This window comes from Octopus bimaculoides, chromosome 2 (genome assembly GCF_001194135.2).
Source record: "Octopus bimaculoides isolate UCB-OBI-ISO-001 chromosome 2, ASM119413v2, whole genome shotgun sequence".
Lineage (NCBI taxonomy): Eukaryota > Metazoa > Mollusca > Cephalopoda > Octopoda > Octopodidae > Octopus > Octopus bimaculoides.
Window position 1 is genome coordinate 37913302 of NC_068982.1, and position 13250 is coordinate 37926551.

Genomic DNA, 13250 nt, shown 5'->3' on the forward strand with positions numbered 1-13250 from the left:
TGTATGTATATATATATATATATATGTATGTATGTATATATATATATATATATATAGTTTTTAAGTCTACTTTTTCCATGCTAGCTTGGGTTGAATCTTAGGGTAATATTTTATTGCCAGATGCCCTTCCTGATACCAACCCTTAATTTTAAGTAAGATACTTTATTTCACTGGTCTTTATGCACCAAATTATTGAACTGCAGGACATATTACTTAACTGGGCAATAAACAAACATCACTACTGGTTGAGTGTTGTGAATATGGAAAAATGTAAAGACAATCACACACTTGCATGTACATACTCACACACGTAGACACACACACACACACACACACACACACATGTATATTTGACAGGCTTTGGTATAGTTTCTGTCTACCAAATTTCACTCACAAAGTATTGATCAACCTAAGGCACTTGGACACACTTACTTCAGGTACTGTGCCATAGAATCAAACCAGAAACCTCGTAGCTGTGAAGTGAACTTATTAAATTAACTACATTTCTAAACTTTGTGCATACACACACACACACACGCACACACACACACACACACACACACATATGTATACTAGGTATTATGAGAAAGTTTCCAGAATGCACAAATTGAGACTATGCTGTTTACTGGAAATAGTTTCATAACAGTTGGTAGTCAGCCAACTGAGTCAATCTACAAATAGGTTTCATGCTGTCTACTCATGTTCAAATACTATGTGAAGTTTTGTAGTATTACCTTCAGAACAGCTCTGCAATTTTTAATGTAAGCTAGCAAAGTCAAACAAGGTGCTCGCATGAAATTTTGTAAAGAAGCTCAGCAAATCTGCTACCAAGAACCTCAAAATACTTCATCAAGCTTCTAGCATACATACTTTAGATTGAACACAAGTATTTGAATGACACACACATTCCAAGGCTGGTTGAATGTTCTTTTAAGATGATGAATATTCAGGATAACCAATCACAAGTTAATCACCAGAAAATGAAGAAAAATTTAACTAATCTATGAGGGAATGTCATTAAACAATCTGTCAGAGCCTTCACATGATTGGAATCAGTTATGAAGTCTGCTAGGGGATTTTCATAGAAATGCTGCAAAGTTTGTTAACCAATTCTTACCACTCAATAAAAAGTGGCAGCAACTTGTATTTTCGAAAAGGAAATTGAATCTTTAGGGAATCTACTTCAGGATGGTTGAGGAAATTCATATGGAACTGCAGACAGTATTGGTTGGCTTTCAGGAAAAGAACTTCCCGGTGCTTTTGAGTGCCATGTAAAAAGCACTGGTATGGGTGCTGGTGCCACAGAAAAAGCACTGGTGCTGGTGTCACATAAAAGGCACTGATGATGGTGCCATGTAAAAAGCACCCAATACACTCTGTAAAGTGGTTGGTGTTAGGAAGGGTATCCAGTCATAGAAACCAAGCCAAAACAGACTATGGAACCTGGTCCAGTCCCCTGGCCTTGCCATCCAATCTATGCTAGCGTGAAAAACAGACATTAAATGTTGATGAAGATTATGATGAAGAGGGACTGTAATCATTGTGTATGTCCCCAATAGATTATGTTGAAAGGAAGGTAGCCTGAATGTAAATAATGTATGAAATGCAATATTTATTGGAGTATTAGTGTACCTCTTTTAAGCATGCTTCATGAACTTTCTGATACCACACACACATACACACATATATCCATGCCTGCACATACACTCACATATTATACATATACATAAACAAATAAATAAAATAACATAAGAGGATTTATATAATCACATTCATTTGCTTACAAATGTTTTCACTGTAGGGAACTGTGCATCCAGAAGTGAGCGACAGTGTGATGTAGCTTTGTCAGAGCCTGTCTTAAGCCATTCCTTTATTAATTAATATTATGCCCTGTACTTAGCTTTACTTATCTTCTGGTTCATATAGGAGTCTGGAGGTGAGGACATCAGTGAATTCACACAACCTTGTTATTAGATCTTAAAAATACAATACTTTATAAGTGTATTGAATTTTCACTACTGGTTCTGTTGTGGCTATGCAGAAGTATAATATGAATATAGCTGTGTGATTAAGAAGCTAACTTTGCACACATGTGATTTTAGGTGTCTTCTACAGCTGCAGGCTGACCAATGCCTTGTGAGTGAATTTGATTGGTGGAAACTGTGTAGAAACCCATCGGTTATATGTCTATGTGTCTGTGTCTCTGCCCCCTCTCCAATGCTTGACAAATGTTGGTTTGTTTACGACCCTTAACTTAGCAGTTTTGCAAAAGTGATTGATAGAATAGGTTCCAAACTTTAGAAAAATGAGTACTAGGATCAATTTGTTTGACTAAACCTTTCAAGGTGGTGCTCCAACATGGCTACAGTCTAATGACTGAAACAAAAGTTAAATGATATTTATATATATTATACAATATATTGATGACATGTTGTTTTACAGCTGGATGTTATTCACTTCACTAGCCCTTTTATCTGTTATTCAAGTTAGGGATCTTTTATTTCACTTGTCTTCAAATGTGTAAAGCTCTCAAATGAGTTGTTGGCCAGGAAATGACAACAATATCAATGCTTATTACCAAGCAGTTTTTGGGAGATGCACAAATGCAAACAAATGAATAGACACAAACATGCATATATACACACACACATATACATAAACGTACATGTGCATAAAAAAAAGTAAAGGCCCTCTTTGGTCATGAATGACTATAGGATGCATTTAGAAAGTTCCCCTCTAAGGCACAAGTCTGGGCAAGGTTGTTTATGGAAGACTAGCAATCATGCATACATACTAGCCTCCCCTCTCCAAACCACCGATGTTGTCCAAGAGAAAGGCTTGGCACCAGTGACATTGCAATTCATTTTTACAGCTGAGTGAACTGGAGCAACATGAAATAAAGTGTCCTGGTTCAGGAATCGAACTCACTACCTCATGATTGTGAGCCCGAAGCTCTAACCACTGAGCCAAATACCTTCACATATGCATATATATTATATACGCTTTCACACGTGCATATATATCATTATAATCTTTATCATTGTTTTAATGTTCACTTTTTCATGCTTACATGAGTCAGATGGAATTGTTGAGGCAGATGTTTTACTGTTGGAGGTATTTACTCTTGCCAGCCCTTCCCTGTTTCCAAGCAAGGAAATATTTCCCCCCTGTTAAACATGTTCCATGGGATATTGGAAACAAAGGGCACTACTTGCATGATGGTGATGGTTGTTTACAACTATTGCATGATGTTATGACAAAAACAAAAGCACCCAATACATTCTGTAAAGTGGACTTAGGAAGAATATCCAACAGTAGAAATCATGCCAAAACAGACAATGAAGTTTGATGCAGTCCTCTGACTTGTTCAACCCTGTTGAACCATCCAACACATGCCAGCATGGAGGGTAGACATCAAATGATGATGAGGATACAGATATATATTTGCAAAATTAATGTGCAGATATGCAGATAATCGTAACACAATCACAAGGAAAGTTTTAGTTTTATCAGGGAACTTTTTTCACTTAGTATCTTCAATAGGGTGAGAATGAGATAAGGGAAAAGTGGGCTTTCATTTAGTGGTGGTTTTTATATTTACGCATGGACTATTTATATATTATAGTCTCATGAATGATTTGGCTGATTGAGAAATCCAATATATCCTATTCTGTTCTTTAAAATTAGAATTCACTTTTAAGTGAATAATTTCAACTGCAGCTTTCAGAATGCAGAAAGGATATATAATTATTAAAATGTTTGGCTTGTTTAATGTTTAGCTTCCACATTGTGGTGATAGCCTAACTCTGAAGTTTGAGGGTTGTGACTGTTCATTTTGTAGAGCATTTCAGTTGCAGTAACATTTCTTCTGAGGTGTGAACAGTTCATTAATTTAAAAAAATTTTTTTACTGTTTAGCTTCTTTTTACCAGTTTCAGCTTCATTTGTTGTAATGGACCTGAATGCTTTCGTTTGAAATATGTCAAAGTGATGTTATTATTTAAAGTATATTAACTAGGAAAAAAACTGATATTCTGCATGATACTTAGCATTTGAGCTTTGTAAAGAATGGTTCCTTCATTTGTATTCAATTTGTTTACTCTAAGCCATTGTGCTTGTAGATGATAGCGGTAATGATAACTTCATACTGCCTTTCTTTCAATGATAATTGATAAAATTTTCAATTTGTTTTCATTAACTTCCTATAGAAATCTAAGGTTTATTAGCAGATATAATTCAATTTTTGGGTTTTATCAAGATTTAACGAATAAGGCTTAATGCTTCAAATATGGTCTAATTAAAATAGCCTCTAAGTGTTAATACAAAGAATTTCTTTAATACAAAGAAAAACTTTAAATTATCTTTAATAGCCTACTTGTTGTTACTTCTAACCTCACACACACTAATATATAGATGATTCCAGGTTTCATTCTTCTTTAGCCTTCTGTGTACAGCATCATCCAGTTGCAACCTTGGCTCTTCATACCAGACTCATTCCAGACTGGCAAGGGACCAGATATCTCAATTGCAGTATGGAAAGTGGGAGAGCTTACAGCCTATGTGATACACAAAGGCATCGTTTTGCTTAATGAGGGTTATCTTTTGGAAATTGCAATGATAGATAAACACTTCTCAGTTGGTGATGCTGGATAATTTACTCCTGTTGTTATAGACTATGTTCTTTACTGGTTTGGCTTCAACACATCTGTGAGGAAAGCTCTTGGTAGTTTTGATTTTTTGGCTGTGTGCAGTGTGTGTGTAATAGGAGTAAGTGTATGCTTTTCTACCTGTTTGTGTGTATGAGTATACCTGTGTAATGATTTTGAGGGAACTTTTGATGCTTACAGATCACTTTGAAATGTTCTTTTCTATTTGTAGTTTTATTGCTCAATGTTTATCAGACAACAGCTTATTAGGAAGTGTTTTTGTAAAACTTGCTTTTTGTTGAAAACATTGGGGCTAGCGTTTTATTCTAATCTGGTAAATTATGGATTAGTTGCATCTGATTAATATTCATAAGGGTTTACAAACTAGTCATCCACAATACTACTAGTCTGACTTGACACTCTTTTGTTTAATGCTATAAAATATTAAATAAGTGTGTGATGGTATATTGTGTACCAAAAAACATTATATATTTGCATGAAAATATGTATGTGTGTAAATGTATTTGTATTATTGCATTTTATTGATTTCCATTATGTATTAAACATTTTTATGATTATGTACTAAAATATATACTAAATTATAAATTAAAAGGTAGATGTGCATTATATGCTAGATCTAACAAAAGTATACTAGGAATTTTGCCTCTAGGCCAGTGAGGAAACCTCTGTTGGCCATTTGATTTGCTAGTAATATGAACTAAATCTAAGGTGGTGAGCTGGCAGAAACATTAGCACGCCAGGCAAAATGCTTAGCAGTATTTCGTCTGTCTTTACGTTCTGAGTTCAAATTCTGCTGAGGTCGACTTTGCCTTTCATCCTTTCGGGATTGATAAATTAAGTACTAGTTGCATACTGGGGTCAATCTAATCGACTAGCCCCTTCCCCCAAAATTTCAAGCCTTGTGCCTAGAGTAGAAAAAAATATGAACTAAATTTAATTCAAACCTGTCCTTTCTGTTTAAAAATATATTACTAAAATCATTCCTGAAGCATTGTATGTTTTCATTCTATACTGAATGTTATCCCAAATTTCATTTAAAGAAAAATGGGTTTCAAATACTACAGTATCAGCTATCTTAACCAAGTCATTTCTGTTGGTAGCTTGTTACTTTGCATTACTTGTGGTAACAGACTGTCCTACTATCAGATATATATAATTATAATTTACATGTGTAATAGGGTTTTATTTTTATGCTAGTTATTTCTATTTGTTTATAATTGTCTACTGAAGTAACCTAAATTTTTAAAAAAATTGAATCAATAAAATGACACTAATGATATTGACAGCCACTTTGAATGTTTCCCAAGTGAGAAATGAGCCCAGCCTATGTAGAATGAATTTCTGAAGCTACAAAAGCAATGTGGAAGTGTAAATATGCAAATGACTAAAGCGGTAGTTAGTAGCAGGAGCCACAGAAGTCAAACAGTATCAAGGAAATAACATTGGTCTGTATGTTGGGAGACAATTGTTGTTAAAGAAATATTAGTACAAGTTTTAAAAAGAGGCTTTGATGTGAGTCAGTTTCCACATGACAATTGTAAATCTTGAATGGATAGAAAAGCAGGTAGAGAATAACATAATAGTGCAGGCTGTCTTGTACACTTTATAAATGTTGTGTAAATGTGAGCCTTCACTATTGCAAGTTACACCAATATTGGGTCAATAAATGAATGTTTAGTCAGGAAAATGGCAATTTTGCAGTAGGTAATCATAGAAAATAAAACTGTAAATGATAAATAAAGCAAGACATGATGTTTATGCATGAAGCAGTAACTATGCTTAAATTCTACCACATAAAAACTCATTTGCTATATTTCTAGTCAGACAACTAAATTGCAAATCTTTGACACAGTCACATCTATTTATTATTAAAGGTGTTTTGTTGATTGGTTGAGCTCTCTCATTCAGTGATGAGAGTTCAGTTGCTCAGCCAACTGAATTACTTCTGAAACAATGTGTAAGTACCTTAGCATTCTACAGATACATAGACCTTTGATGTAATTCTCAGGTAGAATCAGTGACACATTGTGTGACAAGGCTGCACCTTTTGAATAACATGCAACCCACTTAACAGGGAGATACAGTGTCCATCTCCCAATTTCACTCACTAGATATGGATTGGCCTAAAACTATAGAAAATGGTATTTGGTTTAGGTAACACACAGTGGAATTGAACCTGAGATCATCCTTGCCATTGTGAAGCAAAGTTCTTAACTATTTAGCCATACTATGCTTACTGTATAATGTACAACCATGCTGAAAAAAACATAGAGTAAGAATTGGCAGTAAACCCAATAAATAACAGTGCAAAAGTGGTGTGGGTGTCTCTGAAGTTTTGTTGTTATTCATCTGTTTAATTTAATCTGTGAAATTCATAACTGGAAGCTGTACAGAAAAAAATTGGAGGTGTAAATATGCTAATAATTAAAGTAGTAATTAGTATCAGGGGGCACAGAAATCAAACAGCATTAAAGAAATGATTCTGATCAGTATACAGGACGGAAAGAAGCAGGAATTTAGCACTCAAGGGAAACATTAGATATACAAGAATGTCAAAGAAGTAGCAGCACCAAATGTGCTAGAAGCAACTAACAGCATAAGAGATCACAGTCTAAGATGGCTTGAATAAAACACTAAAATTAGTTCATATGTCCTGTTATTGACATGATTAAGAGCTGCAACTTAGTGGTCATTAAGGCATTGTGAAGAATATATTGCAGTATTTTTCTCTGTCTTTCTGTGGTCTGAGTTCAAATCACACTAAGTTAATTTTGCCTTTCATCCTTCTGGGGCTGATAAATAATAGGATAGGATAGTGGATTGGTGGAATCTGTTAGAATGTTGGACTGTCTCTTTATGTTCTGAGTTCAAATTCTGGATTTCTATCACCAGTCTTCTTGAAGTAGGAAAACAGGTCCTTTCAACATCCAGCTTTCAGTGATAAGTCTCCAATAGACAGAACAATGCATTGATTTGAGTAATATGTTAATTGCATCAATATAAGCAAGTGACCCCTGCATGAAGCAATATAAATGCTAGGAAAGAAAAAAGTGAAATAGTGTGGTTAATAGTAGAGATGTGTATGACAAGAATATGGTGAGTTTTAGGGTTTTAGGAGCAATGGCAATAAAATTCTCTCTTCAAATCATAGATTTGTGTCAAAGTTTTTAAAACATGTCTACAAGATGAGATGGTATATGATTAGTTTTGGACAAAAGCTATACAAAGAAACAATGATGATGATGATTATGGTGACAGAAAGAAGAGAACAACTATAGCAATAACAATATCAAAGTTAGAATGACAATATATATGGTTAGGACTCATGGCAGAGACCATGTTCCCTATAGTTGAGAGAGGTTTTGTCAATAGACTAATTAAGAATCAATTTTAAGACTGATATTGCTAAATGCAATATAACCATGATAGGGAAGCAGTGGTTTTACTCTTTTGAACAAAAAAAATATGATCTTTCATGTTACTCATCAAAAATGGCACATTAATTTTATTGAAGAGAACATTAATATTGAAAAACAATAAAGTAATGAAAAGATAAAAGCAATGTTGTAAAATGCTACATCTCTTAAACCTCTCCCCATTCTTTCTCTCTTTCTCCCCCTATCTCTTACGCTCTCTTACGCTCTTCTCCCTCCTCTCACGCTCGTCAATTTATTGTTTATTTTTTTTTCATTCTATTTCAGAGGAAACCTGTGGCCTTCGCTGTGAGGACAAATGTTTCCTTTGATGCTTCATTGGACGATGACTCCCCAGTCCATGGATATGCCATCTCCTTCACATGCAAGGATTTCTTGCACATACTGGAGGTAAGTAACACTTTCTAAACATTCTTCTTGGCTATACTATTAATATTTTAATGAAATGAAAATGTGTTTGTCATTATGCTACAGACAATAACATCCATTCATTTCACTGTTTGCACTAAAATATTACCAGCAAATAAAGTAAGCAAAACACTTGCTGGTACATTATAAAATACAGTTCTAACACTAACAACTCCTTGAAGTTTAGTTGTCTCTCTAATGGCACTAAACTATCAATCACATTGTGTTATGTTGTGATATGTCATCATGCTTCCCTAAGGATGGGTAGTATACTTAGCAAGCCTAGACCCTCTAGGGAATGGTAGGAGTGGAATGAATGATAGTAGGCCAATGTAGTTGAATTTTTAGTAGATGTGCTAGAATTTATTGATTACTATGAATATATATGACTAGGTTAACAAGTTCATGGCTTGCATATTTAAAGGTTTTGTTTTTGAAAGATACTTATTAGAGATGGTGATAATTACAAAGACATGTTGAATAGGTATTTTTTAAAGTAATTATTATGTTAAAAAAACTAAAAAGAACAGATAATACAAATAATATAAGGAGTAACAATAAAAAAAAACCCGTCATACTTTTTGTAAATGTTCTTAACTACTGCCTACTGTCTTAGTGGTTAGGTATGTGTAACACTATTCTACCATATGATTTCCACTGAAATGCTGCTGTTTCACTTCAAATAGATCATAATTTTATGACACATATGTTTTAATATGATTCATTATTATATATACATAATTATATATGTGTGTGTTTGTGTGTATGTATTTATATATGTATGTATATATATGTGTATGTATATATGTATATATATATATGTGTGTGTGTGTGTGTGTGTGTGTGTGTGTGTGTGTGTGTGTGTGTGTGTGTGTAATATATATATCTATATACATGCATATCTGTATCATTTGTATATGTACATACATATACATTTCATCATCATCATTTAACGTCCACTTTCCATGCTAGCATGGGTTGGACGATTTGACTGAAGACTGGTGAATCAGATGGCTACACCAGGCTCCAATCTGATTTGACAGAGTTTCTACAGCTGGATGCCCTTCCTAACACCAACCACTCTGAGAGTGCAGTGGGTGCTTTTACGTGCCACCGGCACGAAGCCAGTCAGGCGGTACTGGCAACGGCCACACTCAAAATGGTGTATTTTACTTGCCACCTGCATAGGAGCCAGTCCAGTGGCACTGCCAATGATCTCACATCATCATCATCATCATCGTTTGACGTCCGTTTTCCATGCTGGCATGAGTTGGATGGTTTGACTGAGGTCTGGAGAGCCAGCAGCTGCACCAGGCTCCAATCTGATCTGGAATTATTTCTACAGCTGATGCCCTTCCTAATGCCAACCACTCTGAGAGTGTAGTGGGTGCTTTTTATGTTCCACCAGCACAGGAGCCAGTCAGGCAGGCCTGGAAACGATCACGTTTGGATGGTACTTTTTACATGCTGCCGGCATGGGAGCCAGTCTGGGGGTACTGGTATCGGCCACATTTGGTTGGTGCTCTTTACGTGCCAGCAGCATGGGAGCCAGCCACACCAGCCCCAGCTACAATATTGATTTTATTTGACTCAACAGAACTTCTCAAGCATATCCTATCACCCGATGTATATATATATACATATACATACATACACAAGGCAGTGCCCCAGCATGGCTGCAGTCAGATGACTGAAACAAATAAACGATATATATATATATAAACATATATAAACACATACATGCATGTGTGTTTGCATATATATGTATATATGTATGTGTATTTGTGTATATATGAATGTGTATGTGTATATATATATGTATGTATAAATTATAGCTCAAGAAGAAGCACACTCTAAGATGTAGAGCAATATATATATTAATACATATATTTTACAAACAATTCTAGATCTTAGAGTGTACTTTTTCTTTTGGATTTATGTTTTTTACAAATGATATATATATAAGTACTCGTCACACACAAATGTACATTACACACACAAACACAGATGCATGTATATATATGGATACACATCATAGAAGAACCAGAATGGAAGAAGCAGAGCAAGAAGACACACAAAGACGGAAAGTGTCACTGAAGAGGTCACAAATGTGTGATGAAAGATTTCTGGACAATGGATATGTGTAAGAAGAAGAACAGTAATAAATGAGTGAAGAACAAATATATAGTGCATGTGTTTATTTGGCAAAAAAAATGACCATCCCGAAATACGACACACACACACACACACACACATATATTCACCATGATAGATCGCTAGCCACTACACATTCTTTTTTTTCTCTCCTTGTTTCTTATTTCTTTATTGCACACAAGGGGTTAAACATAGAGGGAACAAACAAGGACAGACAAAGGGATTAAGTTGATTACATCGACCCCGGTGCATAACTGGTACTTATTTAATCAACCCCCGAAAGGATGAAAAGCTAAGTCAAGCTTGGCGGAATTTGTACTCAGAACGTAACAGCAGACGAAATACCGCTAAGCATTTCACCCGGCATGCTAACGTTTCTGCCAGCTCGCCGCCTTGTTTCTTTCTGTATTCCTTTCTGTGGAAGAGCGTAGGCTTGAAACGTTAAAGACTTTTTCACTTCCCGGGCATTATACATATGTGTATTTATCAGCTTTGTTTTTGTTGATAAGATTTATCAACAACTTTTCCTGTGATCATGATTTGAGAAGACATATAGAAGTATGCTAAAGATCGGACATAATCTCTTGTGGGCAAGAAATGTAAAATGAAGTTTATTATAAACAACACAAACACTTTGTAATTTAATAGCTTTCCATGTGATACCAGTTAAACAGAGATTATTTTTATTTAATGAAAATTTAATAAAATCTAATCATAAGTAAGTGAAATTATGCTAAATACAACTAAATTGAAAACCTTTTCCCCCTGTCCATATTGGCAATTCTGAATACTTTTGAATGCAAATTTTACACAAGTAGAAACTCTTTTTAACAATTTTTATCCTGAAAATCACCTGCGCATATTACACAGGTGTGCAAATTATATGGGTTTTTACAATATATATATACCTTTTATTTATTTCAGTCATCTGACTTTGGCCACTATATATATACTGGTCAATGTATCATATATCTGTAAAAGAACCACACTCACGCATACACATGCATGCACACACACACACACGCATCAGAACTCTATAACAGAATGCAATAAAGTGTTCCCCCTGATGGTCCATTGCAGTTAAGCATCCAGATGTACCTGATACTGAGTTCCAAATAACTGCAACCATGAAACATATGTAGGAACTAATAATTTATATTTATGTTAATCTTAATTTTCTACTACATATGCTCAGTATATCATAGATTGTAACACTGCTAAGTACAGTGGTAGACTAAGCAGTATACTAGAAGCTGGGTGGATAATGATAATATATGTGGAGCTTTAACTCATACTGTTGTAGTTGTACATCTAACTGTACATACAGGGTATATATGTACTTATATATATGTGTGTGTGTGCACGCATCCGTGTGTCCTTGTCTTGACATCTTACAGTGGTTGTAAACAAGCTTTGTTCATTTTCAGTCTTCTCTGAAAAACATGTTTGGCTATAGAAAACATTGCTTTGCTTGGTAACAGGTGTGTGTTGGTGACAGGGATGGGTGGGGGCATCTGACCATAGAAAATTTGCCTTAATAGATTCCTTCTGACCCATGCAAGCATGGAAACTATTAAGACATTGATGATGATAATGACAATTGCACACACACACACACACACACACACCTTCATTACTATTATTTCTGTTCACTTCCTTGGTTGCATATCTCAGAGGAAACAAACACATCACAGAGTGGTATAAACCCTCAACTCTTTGTAGTATATAGCAACCCTATTATTATTGGCAATACTAAAAATACATCCAGGACAGTTAGTAAAGTTTGGTTTTATTAAGATTTGGTTGTCTTCAACTGTTAATTCTTTGTAACTCTTTAATGGCTTACCTCAGACTTGATGACTGATGAATAATTAGGAGATATGATTTTGCTAGATGTAAGATGTGCTTTCTGGAATTGGGGGTAACTACAAATGGAATATTTCTGTCTATGTCTTTCTCAACATTGCAATAGTTTCTCTATAAATCTTTGGAAGAACATTTTTATTTTTCTCAGTTCTCTCTCTCATCTAGTTCAGTCTGTAACTATTGCACATATATGTCTTGCCATATTAAATAAGATTTCTTTCACTATGGGATGGATGGTGAAAGTTAAATTCTAAGTATTGGTGTGTCAATGGCTTTGCTATAGAGATCAGTTTTAAATAGTTTTTATTTTCCTTAATTATTAAAATGTCCAGAAGTGAAAGTTCCTCTTCACTCATTTCCAGTGTGACCTGTATTGATTCATCAATATTATTGATTAATTTATGGAATCTTTATAATGTCTTTCTTATTTCTGTTCCAAACTATGAAACAGTTATCTAGGACTCTTTTCCAATTATCTTCTAAATGAGATTGGAAATGCTGATCAAAAATAAACATGGATTGGTTATAAATGTTTTCTACTAAGAATTCCATCATTAGTGTCACAGAAGTGAGTATGGCTTTCATGCTCATTGCTGCACCTTTTATTTGAAAGTAATATCAGTTATCTTATTTTTTAGCACTAGTGGTAATCCTTCAAGTATGATTTTGTGTGTGTGTGTGTGTGTGCGTGCGTATATATATATATATATATATATATATAT

At 34.7% G+C, this 13250-nt stretch overlaps 1 protein-coding gene across 12 annotated transcripts in view; it reads left to right on the plus strand.

Moving 5' to 3' along the window:
- Positions 1–13250, plus strand: part of LOC106873463 (voltage-dependent L-type calcium channel subunit beta-1) — a 303996-nt gene that overhangs the window by 242741 nt on the left and 48005 nt on the right. For all 12 annotated transcript variants that reach the window (XM_014920835.2, XM_014920837.2, XM_052976435.1 and 9 more), the window contains one exon: positions 8368–8490. In XM_014920835.2, coding sequence (XP_014776321.1) covers positions 8368–8490 — 123 coding nt within the window. The remainder of the gene's footprint in view (positions 1–8367; positions 8491–13250) is intronic.